The sequence below is a fragment of the Pan paniscus genome, chromosome 6, assembly GCF_029289425.2.
Source record: "Pan paniscus chromosome 6, NHGRI_mPanPan1-v2.0_pri, whole genome shotgun sequence".
In the NCBI taxonomy this organism is placed as follows: Eukaryota; Metazoa; Chordata; class Mammalia; order Primates; family Hominidae; genus Pan; species Pan paniscus.
The window spans coordinates 167,216,062-167,238,224 of NC_073255.2; the positions used below are offsets into that span (position 1 = coordinate 167,216,062).

Here is a 22,163-nt window from a genome sequence, read left to right on the forward strand (position 1 = left end):
ATGAAGCACCTTCCGTCTCAGGGTTCACAAGCCCCAGACAAGGGCAGCTAGTCAACCCCTGAGACGCTGGCAGGAAGCCATGATCCAGTTGTTGAAGGTGGCTTCAGTCCCAGCCTGAGCAGGAAAAGAAATCCAGGCTTTCTGACTGGAGAGCTGAGGCCCCCTGCCCTAATTGGACTGATTTCCTGATTCATTTATTTTTTTTTAAAAAATGCTTTCCTAGGAGATGCAGCAAAAATCACACCAGTCTCCTGTGGCTCCCCCAAATCATCTCGACAGAAAAGAAGAGAGAAGTTGGCAGTTTTCAGCATATTAATAGCAAATGACAAATTAGTAACTATGTACTTTAATCTTCAACATTCATAATTGCACAAAGCATCACTGGTCATTTAAATAATACATGTCAATTAATCTAATGAAGAAACTGGCAAAGTAGAATGTTAAAAGCAATACCTCGAGCACGTAAAGAATGTTTGATATTAACACTTAACATGCAAAACGCAGATTAGAACAGCTCTTTTGAGCATGGTTATTTAAAATCCTTACCAACAGGGCAAAGCAAGCACTGTGGAGAAATACACATAAATATATTCAACCTGCCAGATCTCTCAGGTGAGTGCACACCAATTCTAACAGGTCTGGCTGACCTTGCTTTCCACATATATACAGTGGTTTCTAATACTTCAAAGTTGTCTGACGATGGGAACGCAGAATCGGAACAAGGAGGGAAGACCATTTACTTTCAAAATAGAATCCGGCAGGGAAGTCTCAACTCCTGACAAGTCACCTTTAAAACGGTGTAACCAGAACTTTGTTACAGAGAAAAATATTTTTTCCTTAAAAATGTATATGTGGCAAAAATGGCTGAAAATCTTGTCCATGCTAGGGGAAAGCTGAGTGTGGAAAAATGTGCATTTTTCTATCTATGCTGTAAAGAAAATACAAAGCCAGAGCATTTTGGCATTAGCAAAGGCTGAACTAAGTTCTCAGGCAATAAATTTATGGGGAAACATGACAGGCTCCTCATTAAAGCTATGTGTACGTTGGCTGAATTTTATACAAGATTCTTGAATCTTGTGGAAAATTGGGCATGGCTTGACATCTGAACAATGTCCCTGGTTTGTTTGATTTCTAAAGCATCGGAAAATGTTGCACTTTGGAAATCAAGTAGAGAAGAATAAACACACTCTAAAACAGAACTGGGCTGAATCTGAAAGTTATTTTTCCATATGTCTCTATGAGATATTTATTACGTTTATTTCTCATACAAACACAGCCCCCATGCTAGAAATACTGTGGTGCATTTTTTTTTTTTTTTTTTTTTGGTGGCGAGAAAATAGTACTGTTAAGGCAAATCTTACCCCGTAGCAGTTACCAGCAGGACAGGCAATTTTCAGTTGGCTTTTCAGAAGCTGGTTGCCATGACAAAGAGCACAATTTATTCCTCAGTCCCTTATCACAGCTACGATCACAGACCATAAAAATTAACACCGCTCTTTTCCATCTGATTTCAGAGTTCCTCATCCTTACCTGAGGCCTTTTGTTCCCCCAATTAAATGGAATGAATGTCAGTCATTTAGCAATTCAATTAATGCTGATTCAAAATTCCGGCCAAAACCAGAATCTATAATCACAACTTCCTAATCACAGTTCAGTCATGAGAATGAAAAGTAAGCAGGAAATTGCACTAATTACTCAATTAGACTAATACTGTATTTCTAAGCAAGGGCTTACGAGGTTGTCAGCCCTGACAAAGGACTTCGGAGTCCTCTTCACCTTGTGTGTCCACAGTTGTCCAACTGAAGCTGGTATTTTCAACTGGCCATAATTTCTGTCCATCTAACATGGATGGACTGAAGCTGGGCAATGGGAGTCATAACTGATATACTGACCACAAGTGAGGGCCGCTTTGGTGGGCTTCAAGGGACACAGGCCGGTGTGGTGGCCAGGGCTTTCCCATGAGAGGCCCTCCTCCCTGGTGTGAAGACACCCACATGCACACCTTTCTGGCTCCAGGAAAATATCTAATAAGGGGGAGCATTCAGTGAGTGTACAGCTACTCTCCTCATCTTCAATTTCAGTGAGTACACAGGCACTGGCTTCCATACTCAAAACAGGGCCTGCAATATGCTGGGCAGAGAGCTCCTTGCTGAGTGAGCCTGCTGGGGTGGGTCTGCAGGCGGCTGGAACCTAAGGCTCATCTGCACCCTTGGAAACAGCTTCTCACACCAAGACTGCCCAGAGAAGCCTTCATGAAGTCAAGAACAGTGAACGAAAAGGCGGGTGGGACAGGCACGCAGGCAGATGTGACTGAAATATTTACAAAACAACAAAGAGAGACCCAACAAGCTGGACCTTATTGGAAAAAAAAAAAAAAAAACTTAAAAACGTAGATACTTTTTTCCTATACAGTTTCACAAGACTTAAATATGCTGTAAACAACAGGGAGGAGACTAGAGCCTGTCACACCTCTGGTTTTTATGGTCACCTGTCAAAATCCTTCCCGAGGGGAGAGGAACTGGAGACACGGAGAGGGAAGAGGGCCTATCCCATACGTATGTCATGGTTTTTCCTCTGCAGAAGTTTCTGGAAATGACCCAACTTGGGAAATGCTCAGGGGTTCTGAAAAGAGGAAAAACATTTATTTGCCTAAGTGAGACAAAGTCTTTACTTCCAGGGTTTGCCTTGCAGGTGGCCACTGCTGAGGGAGCGGGGGTTTGAGTGGCTGGCGGGGCCACCACCTGGCAGATTCTGAGCGCTTCGGGCACCAGGCACCTTGGACTCTCTTCCGGAGGAGTTAACTTGGTTCAGTCGGCCTGAAGGGAGCAAGAAAGAAGGAACAGAGCTGCAAGAATGATTCCAGGGACAATCTGCCAAGTACAGTTTTAAGCTAATGAAGTCCTAGCCTACAACCACTTTTAAGCTAATGAAGTCCTATGCAGTATCTACTTTAGGCCAACGATGACCTACTCCTCATCCTTGAGATCAGCCTGAAGGTGGGGAGGGGGACAGAAATGAAGGGAAACCCAGATAGGTTTTTTTTCCCTTCCTCTCCATCATCCCCAACAAACCTAGTCTGTCCTCCACTACTTCCTTGGTAGAGAGGATGCAGACGAGGAGTGATTTGGGGAAAGAAAAGAGAAAGCAGTACGGTGAAACTAAGGTAGGAAGACAAACCACGGAGGCTCTCAGAGTGGAGAAGCAAAAGCTGCAGAAGGAATCGAAAACTTTCCAAGAAGGAATCTGAAGGTCTGATGCTTAACTCCTCAATTTTACCTGGGATATACTTTTTGATGAAGTCTCTACATTTTTGCCTGGGCGTGGTGGCTCATGCCTGTAATCCTAGCACTTTGGAAGGCTAAGGTGGGTGGATCACTTGTGGCCAGAAGTTCAAGGCCAGCCTGGCCAACATGGTGAAACCCTGTCTCTACTTAAAATACAAAAAAAATTAGCCTGGCGTGGTGGCAGGCACCTGTAATCCCACCTACTCGGGAGGCTGATGTGGGAGAATCACTTGAACCGGGTAGACAGAGGTTGCAGTGAGCCAAGATCATCCCATTGCATATTGCATTCCAGCCTGGGTGACAGAGCAAGACTCTGTCTCAAAAAAAAAAAAAAAAAAAAAAAGTCGCTATGTTTTGATAAAGTCTCTCTTCAATGCGTAATTCTTGCCACTATCTGGGGTCACCTCCACTGCCTCCCCTCCCCAGCACCTGTAACATACCTCCCTAGTATTTTAAGAATCTAAATATAAGAGATGAAGGTTTTCATATGATGAGGTGATATTCAAAGCTGCAAACCAAACATTATCTTTAAAGGTCAAAAGATCTTACTAGGATGATCTGCAGGCCCTTGCTCCTCTTCCAGATAATATTCTATCTTTTTTAAGTCTTCTGGGGTAAATCTCCATTTATTCTCAGCTGGTAGGGGTGGCCCTTTGGGGCTGGATCGTTTCCGGGCAGACCCAGGAGGAAGGGCCTGCTGGCAAGATGCTGGCAGGGAACCAGTAATCAGTCCTTCCGGAAATTTCTGAGCTAAGACTTTTAGACCTAGGTTTGGAAAATCATCAGAAAAAGCTGCATTAATATGGCAAGGCCAGGCCAAAACCTGGAAAGAAGCCTGCATGTCTTCTAATCTCTGGTCATCAAGTTGAGGCCAACACAAGGACATGAAATCTTTCTTAACTATTTCATCATTAAGCAAATTATACCAGAAAATATGTGTTGTTACATGGGATTCTGAGAATTCCACAAGAAATCCTTTTGCTCGAGTCTTCAGCATTAGGGCTTTGTGACAGAGCCCTGAAGCAACATCAGGAATTAAAAACATGTGCTGATGAAGCTAAGGGAAGTTTCACATAACTCCTGACTCCTTTCAGCCAGCATGGCCTTTTCTCTTTCCAGAACACTGAATTCTGAGCACCAAGAGAGAAAAGGGGATGCAGGTGGGACTGAAGGATGATCAGCCTTTGAAGTCCCAAGCAGAGTATCACCTTGCTCACCTCCGGAAAGCATGAAGAGGTTTTCAAATCCACGCTCGCACATGGTGGTGGCCGCCTGACTGGCCAGCCTTTCATCATCGTCATACAGAATGATGATCTTGCCATGGGCATTTTTCTAAGAGTCAGATGAGTTAAGGTTCCAAGGCACTGGGCTGATGTCCCAAGACTACGAGAAACCCCCAAGGAATAAAAGGTCAGGTCCACCTGTCTGAGTTCCCGGGAACGATGGACAAGCCCATTCCTACCGTCACACCAGCAGGGACTGGATGGTTTCCCATGATGGAAACCACACAAGCTGGTATTCGTTTCTTTTGCAAACTGATGTTACCATGATCTAAAAGACAGCACTAGTTCCGGACTTTACATCCTTTAGCTCTCTTATCCCTACGACCCTGGAAAGTAAATATTACAATCCCCATTTTACAGATGAAGAAATAGAACAACTTCTATGCCTAATGTGTCCACTGAAGCCTATTTATGACAGTAAAAATGTGGGAGCCATCTAAAAAGTCCAAAATAAAGGAATATTTTAGTAAATCATAGTAAATCTGAAGATATTACACAGCATCAAAAATGTGGTTTACAGAAGGCTTGCATCAGCATGGGGAAATACATCGGAATATGAACTGAAAAAAAGCAGGATACTAAATTACATATATAGTAAGGTTTCAACTTTGTTAAAAAAAAACAAACGCACAGAAGACAGTCTGGAATAAAATATACTAATAATGTAATAGAAGCCACTGCTCAACTGTGTGATTATAAGATATTTCAATTTTCCTTTTAATAATTTTTGGTATTTAAATTATTTTCTGCTTGTATAATTTTTATCAATGAAAAAATTAAAATTTTAAAGGAAAAAATTAAAATAGAAAAAAACCCTAAGTTCTGCTATGGAAAGTTTTCTGGGACGAAAAAAACTCTCTTAGGACTAACTCTCAATGGATCTTAACTCTTAACCTAGTGTTTTTTGGCCCAGGGCAAGACGGTTTGAAAGCATCCGCCTAAAGAGTCAGGATTCTTGGCAATAGCTAGGAATCCAAATTCTAAAATATGCTCAGCCAAATAATATCAAAGGTCCTTCACAGCATTCTTATCAGGAGCGTGGTTCATGATAACTTTGATTCTTACAATCCTCATACCACCCAATTCCTTAAAATGCAACAAAGGATACATATTCAAGAATATCATTTGAATAAGGGTTCATTGTTCTAGACAGAGTTGCAATTGGGTAACTGTAAGCTGCAAAGAGAAGAAAAAGTTTAGGAAGTCTGTTTTTCTCTTAATACAACTTGGCCTCAATTCCCAGCTGGTTTAAAATCTAAGAGTTAAATACATCTTCAAAATCCATGAGCTGCTGGGCATGGTGGCTAACACCTGTAATCCCAGCACTTTGGGAGGCCAAGGTGGGTGGACCGCTTGAGTCCAGGAGTTTGAGACCAGCCCGGGCAACATGGTGAGGCCTCATCTCTATAAAAAATACAAAAACATTAGCCGGGTGTTGTGGCATATGCCTGTAGTCCCAGGTACTCGAGAGGCTGAGGTAGGAGGATCACTTGAGCCCAGGAAGGCAAGGCTGCAGTGAGCTGTGATCGCGCCACTACACTTCAGTCTTGGCAACAGAGCAAGGTATTGACAAAAAAAAAAAAAAAAATCAACAAGCCATAAACCTAAACACTTCTGTGAAAGAAAAGAAAGAGCACTATGAACGAAGCATGAAGCTTCACTTCCCTGCTTCTGACAGCCATCTGTGAAAATCAGCAGCCTCTCAGAGTATTTTATGGTGGAGCCAACCCTATAGGATTCCATAATGGATCCAGCTAACATACGGTTTCCTCAACTGTCTACCATGGGCTGTGGTTCCAGCCTGCCTAGACTCAAGAGCAGGCTCTCTGTTCTTGAGAGTGAGGCACTTTAAAGCCTTCTCTCTCTTACCTCCAACAATGTGGCACTGCTGGTAAGAATCTCTATCACGCACATCTAGCAGCAGGAAGGGGCAGTCAGGATAAGGTTTGTCTTTGGTATGGGGCTCTGCTTTCTTCACTGGCCCTTTGTCTAGATCCAGTTCCCCAACACCACTGATGACACTGCAAGTGAAAAAGTAGGTCAGCAGAAACTAGTCAGAGGTTGGTGGCTTAAAGGTCGAACGTGTCTCTTCAGAATAGTGAGGTGAGTGCTCAATGTCTTTTCAAAGGACGCTTCAAAGGGAAAGGAAAATGGACGTGGTGTCTCAGTTCTGCCTCTGAATGCAGGATCCTGTGGTTTTCTCTTCTACTACACTGGACCCCACAGAGGAGACCCACATGTCCACACTCACCTTCAGACAATGCGTGTCAGTGCATTACATGGCTGAGGGGGTAGGGACTGAAGGGCACATGCTGCCTCTAGCCACAAGGGCAGCATAAGAGGGAGAAAGAGGGGAACTGTGAATCCAGTAGAGCGAAAGAGGGAAGAATATGGTTGGTAGGACAGGAAAAAGGAAAGACATTTCTTTCTACGTGTAAGTAATAAAAAGTAACAATAATGCTTTATATATTTCATATACGTAGTCAGTGACATATCTGCTATGGTATTGAGTCTTAATACTTACATAGCTCTCTGTACTTATTCCAGTTTTGTAGGTTACAACATTGAGGTTGACGAGGCTTTAGATTTGGTGGCATTCATAGAATGAGGCAGAGGAAGAGCTGGGATTAAAATGAGGAAGCTAACCACTACCACTAACAGTTCTAATTCTAAGGTCATTCAATCACTAAAACTGGTCACCATCTTAATATTATAGGGAAAATGTGGTAAAAACATGAATCAAAGTAATAACAAGACTAGGTGTTATGAACAAAATGGCAAGCAGTGAAATATCCTTACTGGAATAAGAAGATGGTTACTTTCTTAGGAAATATTAAGACTCATATGCTAAATCACAGATTAGTATGTAGCATAGCTCCTTTCCCATAACAGCAAATCAAATTCTGCATTTAAATCCAATAAACACTATAACTCTATGCTATATAGTGCATATTTTGTTGAACCAAAGGAGAAGAACATCTGTTTGATAAGAAACTGCATCCTCAGTGGAAGTCCTGTTGGCCTATCTCTTCTTGAGTGCAATGTTAGAGTCCTCTCACAAAAGTAACTATAATAATATAAAGCTAAAAGAATAATAATAATGGTGGGATGATGATAGCAATTCTTTCTCTGGTAGAACTAATTTCTCCAGAACTATTTTATCAGTCAAAGGGATGGATATCTGCTGAAAATCAGTACTGCCCTATAATCAACAGTTAATATTAGTGAGAAAGTACTACACGGACTAAAGTCCATGCAATCCTTGGAATAAGGAGGCCCATGCCTTAGAAGAAGGAGCAGAAAAATAAAATAAAAAGAAGGAACAGCCACATTCAGCTTTAGAATAAACACCAAGTACTGCTTTTTCCTTTGCACCTACTCAGTATCAGAGCACTATGTGTGGCACTGTCACTTCCGGACAGGGTATTATAAGCTGCAGCAGTTGGAAAAGGGGGAAAAATCATACTCTCTGAATCAAAAGATAGTATTTGTAAAGCTAATTCCTCATAACAAACTTACATGTAGGAGGGAGAAGAATGGAACGAGAAATGAAAATTAAACTCTCCTATTAATATATTCTCACGTTAACTCAGTAAGAATGCAGTGAAAAAGATTCAGGAGGTAGCATTTATATAAAGATAAAGTAGAAGGCTGGGATTAAAATGTGAGACTTTACTCCTGCCAGTTCTGTTTCTAAGGCAAGAAAAAAAAAAAGATCCCTGAAATTGGCCTCTAGATTAATATAAAGGCAAAATGCAGTGAAAATATGAATCAGCTTCGAGTACCTCTGAAGAGTTGAGCGGCTGGAGTCCCCTGCTCCTGCGTTGTTTATGAACTGCTCAGGGCTCGGCGACTGCTCACCTGGATTTCCTTTCCCATTGGTCCTGGCAGTGGTTTCAGCATCAGGGTCTGAAGCTGCAGAATCATTGTCTAATATTTACAAATGAAGAAATAATTAGATTGAACCTCAGGATTTGTATTTACTTATTAGTTCCACTGACATTAAGTCAAGAAAAGGAAATCTTATCATCATTATTAAATTGTTGTGGAAGTGCTAACGTACAAGTTCCCAAAGTGTAGTGGACCCCAAACATCCCCAAGGCCCTTTCAGGGGATCTGCAAGGTAAAAACTATTTTCATAAGATGTTACTTGTCTTTTTTACTGTGTTTATATTTGCACTGATGGTACAAAAGAAATGGTGGATAAAGCTGCTAGCACCTTAGTAAGAATCAGGGCTGTGGCACCAAGCTTTATTAGCAATCATTGTATTATTCACCATCACGCATGCATTCACAGTAAATAAGTATGGCAGTCACACTAAAAGAAGGTCCCTGTTAAAGCAGTAACAGTTACTATTCTTATTAAATCTCACCTTGAAGTAAGTACATGCTTTTTTTAATGTTCTGTGTGATGAAGTGAGGAGTCCACATACATCACATTTGCTACATACCAAATTACCAGGGTTATCTCAAGGAAAAGTATTAGTGTGATTGCTGAGTTGCAGGCTGAACCAGTAACTTTTGCTATGCACACCATTTTTGCTTGGAAGAAAAACTGACAGAAAAACTATGGTTAGTTAGACTTGTATATTTGGCAGACATTTTCTCAAAAGTGAACTAAATAAGCCTGTTTGTTATTTCAGGGAACACTACTGATGGCATTGTTGCCAATGATTATATTTTAAGCCAAACTCAGAATTTTGGAAACTATATTTGCCATCAGGAACCGAAGTATGGGGAGCTGCTTACCCATGCTTACAGACCTTTTTGGTAAGATAGATAGTGAGAATAATATATGTGTTTTTTTGACAGTTGTATAATAAAATGTATTAACCTTTGGGAAGATCTTCATAACTCAGTGAACCAATATTCTCTAAATGGCCAGTGCATGATGCTATACAATCATGCACGGGTAAAAGATTCAAAGTATAAGACAGTTACACTGAAAGTGCCTGATTTTAATCTAACAGTATGAAAGATTCATTGATATGATTTCAGATTCTACATTACAGCTAATCCTTAAGAAACTAGCAGTTGTCAAGTTTTATCTGAAAGGGCTATTAAAATATTTCTCCCTTTTCCACCTACAGGTTTGTGTGAGCTGGATTTTCTTCACACACTTTAACACAAACAGCACATCACGACAGACACCGCAGAAGCAGAGAGGAAAATCAGCAATCCTTTCATTAAACCAGACACTAAAGAGATTTACAAAATATGTAAAACAACGACGTTCTCAGCAAAATTTTGTTTTGGAAATAATGCTATTTTTCATAAAAACATGTTATGTATGTTTGTAATGGGTTTAGTATGGTTATTTTTAAGTGAAATAATAAATACTGTTTCAGTTCCCAGTTTAAATTTTTAATACACTAAATATTAATAGACATAAAGCACATAAACCAAAGCTCTTTGGGATCTTCAATAATTTTTAATAGAGTGGAGGAAGAGAACAAAACGTTTGAGAATTTGCTGTTCTAACCAATACAATAAAGTTTTTAAAAAAATAATAATAACAGGGCGGGCATGGTGGCTCACACCTGTAATCCCAGCACTTTGGGAGGCTGAGGCGGGTGGATCACTTGAGGTCAGGAGTTCGAGACCAGCCTGGCCAACATGGCGAAACCCCATCTCTACTAAAAATATAAAAATTAGCCAGGTGTGGTGGCAGGCAACTGTAATCCCAGCTACTCAGGAGGCTGAGGCAGGAGAATCACTTGAACCTGGGAGGTGGAGGTTGCAGTGAGCTGAGATCGTGCCACTGCACTGCAGCCTGGGCAACAGAGCAGGACTCCATCTCAAAAAAATAAATAAACAAAAATAAAAATAACAAGTCTAATTATTAAAGAGGATATTAAATTTATTTTGCATATGATATGATAACGTACCTAGAAATTTTAAGAGAATAATATGAGAATAACTGCAATAAATATGTGGTTAGATAAAAGAAATGCTAAAATATTTGTCCTATACACCAATTAAAAAATAACAGGAAAAAAAATCTCATATACAGTAACAACTGCAGCTATAAAATATACTCTCCTGTGGGGGAACGGGGGAGGGAAAGCATTAGGAGATATACCTAATGTAAATGACAGGTTAATGGGTGCAGCACACCAAGATGGCACATGTATACATATGTAACAAACCTGCACATTGTGTACATGTACCCTAGAACTTAAAGTATAATAAAAAAAAGTATATAAAAAATATATATATATATACTCTCCAAGAAATGATCCTAAACCAAATGTAAATAACCTATAAAAATGTATAAATCCTTTATAGGACTTACAAAAATTTTACTTAGAGGCCTTAAAGAAGACCTCAATGAAGAGAGTGACACACTCTGCATGTTCCTGATTGGGCAAGTAAAACTAAAATGTTAATCCCTCCCAAATTTAACTTTTGTTCTTAATACTAATTCCAAAGGGATTTTTTTAAAACTTAAAAGGATTTAAAAAAAAACAAGAGTAAACACACACACACACACACACACACACACACACACACACACTCAGATCCTTTTTTCCTATTCAGTTTCACAAGACTTAAATATTCTGGAAGCAATATATACCCATGGGTTTTTGATGTGTTGGTTTTTGATATGTATGAGGAAATAGGAAAATATATGTATAAACATACATAATTAGGGGTGATTTGGAGACCTGCCTTATCAAACAGTAACATATGTTAAAAAGGTAAATGATCAAAATAGTACAGCACTACAACCAGAACAATGGAATATAATAGAAAACATGGAAAAGAATATAAATAAAAAGTCAATACATCCATATCACAAATCAGTGGGTAAAGGGAGAACTACTGAGTATATGGTGCTAGGAATATTTCTCAACTATCTGGAAAAATCTAATTCAGATAATCACCTCGTGTCATATATCAAAATACGTAACAGATGGTTTAAATGCAAACAAACAAGCCAATAGATGGTTACAAAATGTAGGTAAATAATTTACCAACACTGAATTTTATGAGTCTAAAGCAATAAAAGAAAACAATAGTACAGGCTAATAGATTTGATTATGTAAAAATTCAACCTCATATATATCAAAAACCAACACAAAAAAATTAAAAGGTGAATAACAAATTAGGAAAAAGATCTGTAACACATATGAATTAAGAAGGTTAATATACTTAATTTATAGATTTAAAAAATTAACTAGCTCTTTAATATAATGTGAAAAGAGTAAAAATGCAATAGGATCATGTGCACGAGGTAAAAATGCAAGTAAGATTAAATTGTTAACATGGAAAGGAAGTCTTTCCCCCACCGAAGACATGCAGGCCCTCCTGCCTCCTTCCCCAAGGGAAGTATCAGTATATTAAACACCTTCACTTATTTATGTCTCATTCCAGAAATAAAACATTTACATGTGCTTGCATATATTTTACTTCTTCCCCCTTTTACAAATCCAGGAGAATTCTATTCATATTATTTTATACTTTGGGTTTTTGTTTTATTGTTGTTTTATTTTTACTTAATATAGCCTGGAAATTGTTCCAACTAATCAAGATTTTTTCTCATCCATTGTCAAGTTAATATTGTTCTCCGTTGTACAAAGATATCATAATTATTCAGAACTCTCACAAACCAATAAGAAAACGATGAACATCCTATTAGAAAGAAAGGAAAAAGAGCACATAAACTCCTTAAAAGAAGAAATATGTATTTATGACTAGTAAACACACACACAGAGCATAATCTTACTATCAAATAAATAAAAAACTGTTAGATACTATTTTTCATCTATTGAACTGGAAAATATTTACAGAAATGATAATTATTCAGCTTTGGCTAGGATGAGGAAAAACAGGTCTTCTCATTCACTCTTGGTGGGAATGCAAACAGGTAGAACCATGCTGGAGAGAATGTGGCAATCAGCACTGGGTGTCTAAAATGGTTCCACCCTTTGACCCTCTGCAGCAATTTATCTTCAGGGAATAATCAGAATCATACAAACATTTACATATATACACTGCAGCATTATTTTATAAAGGTGAAAAATCAGAAAAAACTATAATGCCCAACAAGAGAATAATTAAATTACGGTATATCCAAAGGACAGATATTAGATGACAACACAATCTTTACAGTCATGCTTTTGAAGCCTATTTAGTGACATGGGAAAGTGAAAATGCGATAATTGAAAACAGCACAATACAAAATTATATACAAAGAATATAGATTTAATTGGGGTGAGGGGTTAGAGAGGAGGAAAACGGACCAAAACATAAACAGTGATTATTAGTTATTTTTCTTCTTTATATACTTTTTACGGTTTCCTAACTTAGTAGAAATACACTTTTAAGTTAGGAAAAAGCGATAAACATTATAAAAGGAGATTTTTATTTATCCCTTCAAAGATAGCCAATATGCATACAGATACAATCTGTTCCCCAGGCACTCCTGAGTGAGTTATTATCTGTGTAGAGCACTAGAAAAACACTAATATTACTCACACATTATGGTGTCCTACTTTACAAGAGCCTACTTTGCTGTGCAAATTTATCTCAGAAGAGAAAATTGCATGTGCCCATATGTTCTGGTGCTGTAATCTCAACAATGAATTAAAGGACCAAATCTAGGTGCTTATATAACCCAGTTAAAATTGGAGTACTTGTATGAGGAGACTCAATTATCTCTGCTACAAGGAGCTCTTATTTCTCTGCTTTGTGAGAGGCATCTGTCAAAGATAAATTCCTGTCGTTTTCAGATTCTCTTTATCCTCCCTAACAAAAAACAGTCCAGGGAAATGACAGTTGAGTTGCACAAACCCAGTGTTCAGACTTCCTGAGAAACTTGTCTTGAAATCAGAAGTCAAATTCCTGACCTACATCAACCTTAACAAAACACATTCCTCTTCAATAAACAGCCACACACTGATTGCTGGGTACTTCAGGATAAAATAAAGACCTTAACTCTCTGTATTCTTTTCATGAGAGTACAACTAGGAGGTTTTATTTTCAACTTGGTATTTAAGAAAGGAGAAATGGAGCCTACCTGTCTTTCTAGCCTTATCTCCTACCCAGAGCCTACTCGTCCCTTAGACCACAGCCAGACTGGATGACTCGATTCCCCAAACATGCCTGGTGTGCTGTCCTCTCCATGCCTTTCACAGGCTGCTCCTCAGCCTGCAACAGCCTCATCTTTAACTTGTACCTGTTGAGATTCTACCCCACTTCAAGGCCCAGTTCCAGTGCCTTGAGGAAGCCTACCTCGGTCTTCTTCCTTTTTCTTTTTTTTTTTTGTGAGACAGAGTCTCGCTGTGTTGCCCAGGCTGGAGTGCAATGGTGCAGTCTCAGCTCACTGCAACCTCCGCCTCCTGGATTCAAGCGATTCTCCTGCCTCAGCCTCCTGAGTAGCTGGGATTACAGGTGCACACCACCACGCCTGGCTGATTTTTCTATTTTTTTTAGTAGAGACAGGGTTTCACCATGTTGGACAGGCTGATCTTGAACTCCTGACCTCGTGATCTGCCCGCCTTGGCCTCCCAAAGTGCTGGGATTATGGGGGTGAGGCACTGGGCGTGAGGCACCGTGCCTGGCCGCCTACCTTGGTCTTCTAACTGGAAGTGTCTTTCCTTCCTTGGAACTCTCCCACAACATCCTGCATCTTTCCTGAAGGTACTTTTCAGTCCCTTAAGGGTACAATGAAGGCAGCAAGAAGACACTGGATGCTACTGGGCACACTTAGATTTGTAACTCAGTTCCCTTCCTTATTAGCTGTATCACTTTGAGGAGGCAGCTTAACCTCTGCAGCTTGGGCCTCTCATCTGTAAAGTGTACCTTCCTTCCAGAGTTTTTAAGAAGCTTACGTAAGAAAATTCATGTGAATTCACCTTGCAATATACAGCCAACAAACGATGGTTTCCTTCCATTCCTCCATTTTAAAATTCTGCCACCTTAGTAATTTTGTGGTACTGTTATTCAGCCCACCCAACACACATACATGTGTGCACATGCACACATGTGACTGTCAATTTCATGTAAGCAGAGCTGTGTTTTGTTCATCTCTGCAGTCTCATAGCACTTAATGTGTAGGTACAAAGAATGCTAAAAATATTTGTTGAAAAAAGTAATTAGTATATTAAACACATCTAAAACATTTAAAACTGTAAGTGTTAGAGTCAGAAAACCAGATGGCTTTTTAAAATAAGAATTAACAACTAAAGTATCAGGTAGCATTTCCCTGAGAGTAACAATCTAATTACAAATAGACACATCAAAGTCCCAGTCCCTGGGAACAGACAGCAAATGTGTACAGGGTGAGTGTTTCAGTCAAATGGTCAGCCTGTTATTTTCCCCACACCCTCAATTCTCATTACCTTCCAGCCTTTGAATCTCCTCAGCTGTCACTTCCAGTGTTTGATCAGAGAGGGAAGCAACTTGGATGATCTGATAGAAAAAAGAATGAAATGTGTGGATGTTTGTTTGTTTTTAAACAGACGCAATTTTGTCTTTTACAAAAGACGAGGGAACAACAAACATCAAAGATCTCTTGTTTTAAGAAGCTGTCAGTGTCCTCAACTGAACGCTGAATCTCAGGCCTCCTTCCTTTTGTGTTGGTAATATACTGCAGATGATCATTTCAGAAGAAAAGCACACTTAGAACACTACATAAACTTAGAATGCTAAGAGGAAAATTTAGGACAAGAAACATGAATAAGAGTTTAAAACCACATCTGTATATATCGTGGTCCAAGCACTACACATTATTTCTTGAAAATGCAATACTGACCTAGCATAACATAGAATGATATCAGCAATTATCCACGCAATGAAGAAGTAAATGTAATAACAAATATACTGATTACAGTGTTTTATACTTCTATACAGTATTCATTTTTAAAGCACTTTTCACAACTTACTTAGCTCACAAGACCCAAGATTCAACTTGAGTTATGCCAGTGGAACTCTTGGAGCTGGAAAGACACCTTCTCCATAATTTTCAAATAAAAGAAGAAAGTGACTTGCCCAAAATAACAAAACAGCTCTGGCAGGATGATTTGGAAAAGATCAGTCCAAGAAAAGGGGAAATCACTTGGTTTCCAGAGAAAAACGTTGAAACAATCCAGGATCCAGAATTTTAGATTCTAAATATTAAGTTAAATGTATAAGGAAAAAAACCCCTAACCACAAGTTTAATGAATTAAAAGTAGGGCAAACATTTACTTTATAGAATTCTTATCGAAGAAGAGAGAAACATTTCTCACCATCTTCATGTGAACACACACACCACATACCAATTAATCTTCCCATAGCTGAACGACATACAAAGAATCAGAAGAAACTCCTCTGCAAACTTTCCCTAGAGTTGAATTTAGAAATACATAAAGTGGCACAAATTAGACAGTCTTTACTGCAGTGGAAAGATCAAGAAACTTACCAGCTGGGCAAAAGTTGTAACTTTTAGTCTCTTGAAAAGCTCATCTTTTTTGTATCTATAATCTGAAAAATATGGTAAGACAAGTATTTATCTATTTTGCTTTTTTAGAGCTATTCTTTCTAGTTGTCAAGTGACGTGGTCTTTCAAGTTATTTACATGCTTTTACATCTATTATCTCATTTGAGCCTCATGATATCATCAAAATTAGGTGTGGCAGGTAGTAGTATCATCTGTTCAGTTTGTTTCCCTTTGCTTTGTCATTAGGAAGCTTAAAGTTGAATTTATAAGCTACCTTTGGTCTAGTGACTACCCCTTGCCTTTATTTTATTAGTCTACCATTTTCCTTTAACTAAGCTGTCTCTACTTCGACCACATTGTACTCCATGCATTTTTGTAAGCCGCCTCAAATCCTTTTCAGAGTAAAGCAGGGAAGAAATGTCCGTGTTTTACAAATGAGGACAGAGACTCAGAGAGGCTGAGCTGCCCCAGCTCAAACAGCTGGTGAGACGTTCATGCCCCACTATTCTGATTCCAGCTTAAAAAGAAAGCAATATTATTCCTGCCATTACACACTATGTTGGAGCCACAGGACAACATTTCTAAGTGTATGCTGGGCACACAGCTGTGATTGGTTCTGATCATCTCTCAGCTTTTCTCCAACTTTACTCCAATAAAAATTAACCTACTTAGTTTCGCAAGATGAAAAAGTTCTGCAGTTCTGTTGTACAACAGTATGAAAATACTTAATGCCACTGACCTGTACACTTAAAAACCATTACGATGGTAGGTGTTATGTGTTCTTGTTTTTGTTGTTTACTACCATTTTATTTTATTTATTTTTATTTCTCTGTCGCCCAGGCTGGAGTGCAGTGGTGTGATCTCGGCTCTCTGCCACCTCCGGACCTCTCAGGTTCGAGGGATTCTCCTGCTTCAGCCTCCCGAGTAGCTGGGATTACAGTTGCCCACCACCAGGCCTGGCTAATTTGTGTATTTTAGTAGAGACGGGGTTTCACCATGTTGGCCAGGCTGGTTTCGAACTCCTGGCCTCAAGTGATCCACCCACCTCAACCTCCCAAAGTGCTGGGATTACAGGCGTGAGCCAAAGCGTCCGGCCCCACCATTTAAAAAAATAAAGTAAAACCAACTTAGGCCAGGTTTGGTGGCTCATGCCTGTAATCCCAACACTCCAACTAATAATACAACTAATAATACAAAATACAACTAATAATACAAATCCCAACTAATAATACAAAAATTAGTTGGGCATGGTGGTGCACACCTGTAATCCCAACTACTCCAGAGGCTGAGGCATGAGAATCAATTGAACCTGGGAGGTGGAGATTGCAGCGAGCCAAGATTGCACTACCACATTCCAGCCTGGGTGAGAGTGAAACTGTGTCACAAAAACAAAACTTAAAACATCAATATTTATTCAGTGCTGTCTTGACAATTCTGAGCTGTAACTCACATATAGGTACTTCTGCACTTGTGTTAATAATTCTTCCCATCACATTAAACAGTTATTAAAAACTAAGCCGGTTGCACTTTATCTATTATCTGTTCCATAGATACGTGTTAAAGGTTAGCTTCCTTAAACTGTTTTGAAGATGACAGTCAAATTCTGAATGGTTTTCAGTGTTGAACTCTGCCCGCCCTCATGCTTTCCTCCTCACCTAGGTTTTTATATTGGTACCCATGACTCTTTAACTGCTGCCTCATTATTTCAGAATTATTAAAGGTTAGCTGGTTAATTGCTATGGCCTTCACAGCATAAATGTCTCATAAACCAAGACTCCTAGCAACAAAGGAAAGGATTAAAAGTATTTAAGATTATTTACCTGGTGTAACTAATCACTTTCATGAATTTTCCAAAAACCAGCACAGATCTTAAGACTCAGAGTCAGGAAATGATACTACTTTAAAAACTAGCCTTCTGTAAATATATCAAGGCTTTTTAAAAATAGGGAATTAAACTTCTCTGTTCTAAAATGTCTTAAAGAGAGCAATTTGGCTAATAACAGACCATTACTTCTAGGAAATGCTTAGAGATGCTGCTTCTGGATACAACAAGGTAACAAACCTATATGCAGTGGAACTTCTAAAACCTGCCGGGATGCAGACCCAAATAGGCCGAGCTGAGGCTTTACAAAGTACAACCAAATAACTACAGTGTTCCTTTTGATTGCCACCAACTTGCCCACCAAAAGTCGTTTACGCAAATCAAAACAACAATAAATCAGCAAATGGAAACAGCCAACAGCTTTCAAGTAGTTTGCACTGTGACATTTATCCACTGATATTCTTTTGGTATGGTTACAAGGTTTAAAATGCTTCTAAGCATAAAATGTATACTTTAAAATCTCCTTTAACTAAACAGAGATTAATTTAAACAAACAAAAAAAAGACTGCTTTATTCTAAAGATTGGGATTTCTACTGTCTTCTGCACAAGCACTAGCAGCCCCCTACATATTTGAACCTGAACTCCACGTACCTGGTTCTGGTTTAGAAGGACAGCCGTCAGTAGGACTTTCTGACATGATTACTCAGAGATAAAAGATCAAACTAGATGTTCTACAGTAAGTTTAAATTTTTATAAAAAGGATGACTTGGAAGGCTCTGTCAGTCTGTCCTCGCAAGAGCGAACAGAGCTTTAAGAATGGAGCTTCTGCTATGTGTCTTCTCCCAAACTCTGTGTTGAAGACAATCCTAGTTTCAGATATGTTATCAAGGTGTGCTTCTCCAGTAAGTCTAGGTTCTAAGTCTGTCTCTCTCGAGTTACTGGAAGGACAGAGACCTGACTATCTAGGATGTTTCACACTGGGTCCAACTAGTGTCATCTAACCACCAGAAACCAAGAATGGGCTTTGTAAATTGTCAATAGACACAGAGTGTCTATTTTCCCCAGGTAGAGTTGAAAGAATATTCAGATTACAAAGGATTTCTGCATTTTCAGGGTTCTGTTGAAATGCATTATTAGCAAAGGGAAGTTGGGTTCACAGTGGAAGACAAATCAAAGGAAGTAACAGAACAAGGTTTGTGGTTTCACAGAAAGAAATGGCATCTAAGGTAATCTGAGTAAAGTGATGGGTCTAGGGTATCAAGAAACAAGGGAATATTCTCCTCCCTTTCAAACCCAAATAATACTTACAACAGAAAATGGGGAAAGAGAAGGAAATATCTTCTAAAATGTAGATGCCAAACCAGAATCTAAAGCAATTCTGTCAGGGAATCAGCACAAAGTGTGTGAAATGGGGTAACAGGAATCTCCTGCTCTACTAAAAGGAAGCCCTCCACTCCTACAGAGGGAAAGTGAAGCAAGCATTTTTCAAGGCTCTGTTCCAAGGGTATTGTTCTGGGAGATCACCTCCACGTAAGGTTTAGATATTAAAGAAACCACATCGTACTTTGAAGAAATGTTTTAAGTGAGGTTATGGCAACCTGGGCAGAATGGGACATTTTTATGGGACAAATTTCTAGTGAGGACATGTGAACTCACACTCAGCTGCAAATGGATGAGAGGTGACAGAGACGACAAACCCAAAAAGAAGCAGGCCAGCTGGATTCTGCCTGTCTTGGATGAGTCAAGGATGGCAACAATGAAGTGTAGGTGAGTAAATGCGATCTTTCTCCAGAGTTTAAAAGTATATATTTTATATAGATATTTAAAATACATATACTTATGTAATATAAAATGTTCAGGAAGAAAAGAGAAGGATACTGTGGCATTACATATTTTTAAGAAGTTTGTAGCATTAGCCCTTATAGCTGAACATGGCAAATGAAAACACAGCATAAAGCAGCTCCTGAGTCCACATCTATTGGTTGGGGTTTCCCAATATTGCAGCAATTCAAATGGAACTTTGATTTCAAATAAAAGGTCTGCTGTGTAAAAGAAGAAAATGTTCTGATGTATTCTGGATGTGCAATTTTATCTTCCAAGAAGATGTACATTACCAGAGCCAAGTCCTGAACTATGATCAATCAGAGTACCTCTTTACCACCATTAACTAAATATCCCCTAGCACTGGGTTCTCTTATTCAAGATATGAGCAAATCCATCTTAGAAAATAGATGTTTCTACTTCTTCCTTAATTCTGGCCTTGAAGTATACACTTTACATCAGTTTTGGATGCAGACTGAAAAATTATGATTTTGTGCAAGGGCAATGCACTCAATGACTGGTAACATATCTTTGCAGATAAGTTTTTTAAAAGGATGTAGATGAAATATGATTTTTAATTAAAAGAAAACAGACTGCAACGAATTGATAATGCATAACACTAAGTTCTCACGTCCCTGTCTTCCATGAATCCTCTCATTTATACACACAAGAATGTTCTGAAGGAAGATATTATTACCCCCTATCTCAAATAGAGACAAAATAAGAGAGAAAAGATGAAATATCTTGAAGAAGGGCATGAAGACTGCAGTACAATGACACTAGAAGCTTAACCAGAGCTCATTCCACCAGATCTGACTCTGCAGGCCAACACTAATGTCTCCTACGGGATGGAAATAGGGCAGAATTTAGGCCTACAGGCCACAATCTGAGAAGCAGCCCAGTACAGCACCCAGGATCTCCCACAGCCCTTGAGGCACCTGCTAGGCTTATCGGACCATCCATAGCTCTCTGTGCCTGTCAGCTGTGGAACACAATTGTTAGTTAAGAACCAATTTATAGAACAACTATAGACTTCCACTCTCCCAAACCATCAAGAGTGTTACTTACTTTTCTTAATCTCTTCGAGCTTCTCAGTATATTTAGTCATACTGTTACCTAAAAAGAAAATAAGGGGCTTTAGATATACTTTAAATGGAAGCAAATGAGTAACACTGTGGAAACAGAATGGAGGAAAAGTATCCCCTAAGCTTTCCTATCCTGTTCTTAGGGGATTCTGGACAGCAGCAAACAGGCCACACACAGTAAAATCTTTTGGATAATACAGCGTTATTAAAAGTTGCAGAGCCGAGGGAAATGTTTTGGTAGAATGTGTTTAAGCTGGGATGCATACCCCCAAAACATTGACAAGTTCCAGGAGATACAGATGATCATTTTCTATCAGTTTGTTTTTCAAGTCTAGGCTTTCCTCCTCCTTTTATCTCCCCTGCCCCCGCTGACGATCTTTTTGTGGGGAAGATACACAGAAGAGGAGCAAAAAGGAGGCAGTGTTCTTTGAGTGTCTAAAATGTGCCTTTGTGGTTACCCAAGCAACTCTCTCCTCTCAGCTTTGTCTTCACAGTTTCCTTCTCTTTCCTGAACTTACTCTTCTACCGTTCATGCTCACGTTGCAGTCTGAACTAGACTACACAGTCTACACACTAGTATTCACCATAGATTTGATGTGCTGAGAAATAACAGCAGATTCTCGAAACTGCGGAGAGGCCCCAGCCCTCATGTTTTATAGTATGTTTCTATAATACTAGTACTGGCCAAGGTGGTTTGGAGGTTTTCAGACTTAAAAAACTCAGCCAGGAACCTTCTGGTTTCCAACTCAATTCTAGCTGTCAAGCCAGGGGCTATTATATTTTACTGGGTATGCTTCGATTTGATTCAATTCAACGCAGGAAGCTCTTTCTGTCACCTAAAAGGTATGGCAAAAGGAAAATATTCAAAATAATTTCTCATTTCTAAAACTGTGCTCCTAACTTTTTAAGCCTGGAGAGGATCTAGTCAGATGCAGCCCCAACATCAGATAAAAGAAATGCTTTCAATTAATAGTAGCATGAACTGACATTTTCAAGGACTATTCTGAACTTTTCTTCATGTTTGGGTCAGAAGCAGAAAAAGAAAATCCTTGCTCTGAAACCCAAAATACATTTTCAAAAAAACAACTTATTTCATTGGCTATTATTAAATCTTTACCATGAATTCATCATGGAATAAAAATCCACCATTGTTTTCTTTTCTTTTCTTTTCTTTTTTTTGGTGTTAAGACATTCACTCTCTGTATCCAGGACCAGAAAGGAGGATTCAGAGTAGGCCTGGACCTGGAAGTTCCAAGAGAAATGAAGGCAGTCAGGGCTGCCGGGAAGGCCTAAGCCTTCTCAAGAGAGACACTGAATACCTTAGAAGAGGCCCAAATATCACCAAGATTAGAACCAAATACAGTCTTTCCTAGGTTCTTCAAACTGCAATTGACCCGAGATGTGACCAGATCTTCAGAGCAGAAGCCACAATTTCTTCCTGG

The 22,163-nt window shown here is 39.2% G+C and overlaps 1 protein-coding gene across 3 annotated transcripts in view; it reads right to left on the reverse strand.

Moving 5' to 3' along the window:
- Positions 1-330: 330 nt before the first annotated feature.
- The window catches only part of CEP41 (centrosomal protein 41), a 44,632-nt gene continuing 22,799 nt past the window's right edge, over positions 331-22,163 (reverse strand). For 2 of the 3 annotated variants that reach the window (XM_003813474.5, XM_055114875.2), the window contains 9 exons: positions 20,705-20,752; positions 15,975-16,036; positions 14,914-14,983; positions 8,353-8,497; positions 6,437-6,588; positions 5,676-5,743; positions 4,502-4,616; positions 3,834-4,049; positions 331-2,816 (listed from right to left, as the gene is read on the reverse strand). In XM_003813474.5, coding sequence (XP_003813522.1) covers positions 2,668-2,816; positions 3,834-4,049; positions 4,502-4,616; positions 5,676-5,743; positions 6,437-6,588; positions 8,353-8,497; positions 14,914-14,983; positions 15,975-16,036; positions 20,705-20,752 — 1,025 coding nt within the window. In that variant the 3' untranslated portion in view covers positions 331-2,667. The remainder of the gene's footprint in view (positions 2,817-3,833; positions 4,050-4,501; positions 4,617-5,675; positions 5,744-6,436; positions 6,589-8,352; positions 8,498-14,913; positions 14,984-15,974; positions 16,037-20,704; positions 20,753-22,163) is intronic. The other variant, XM_003813475.5, reaches the window with a different exon arrangement.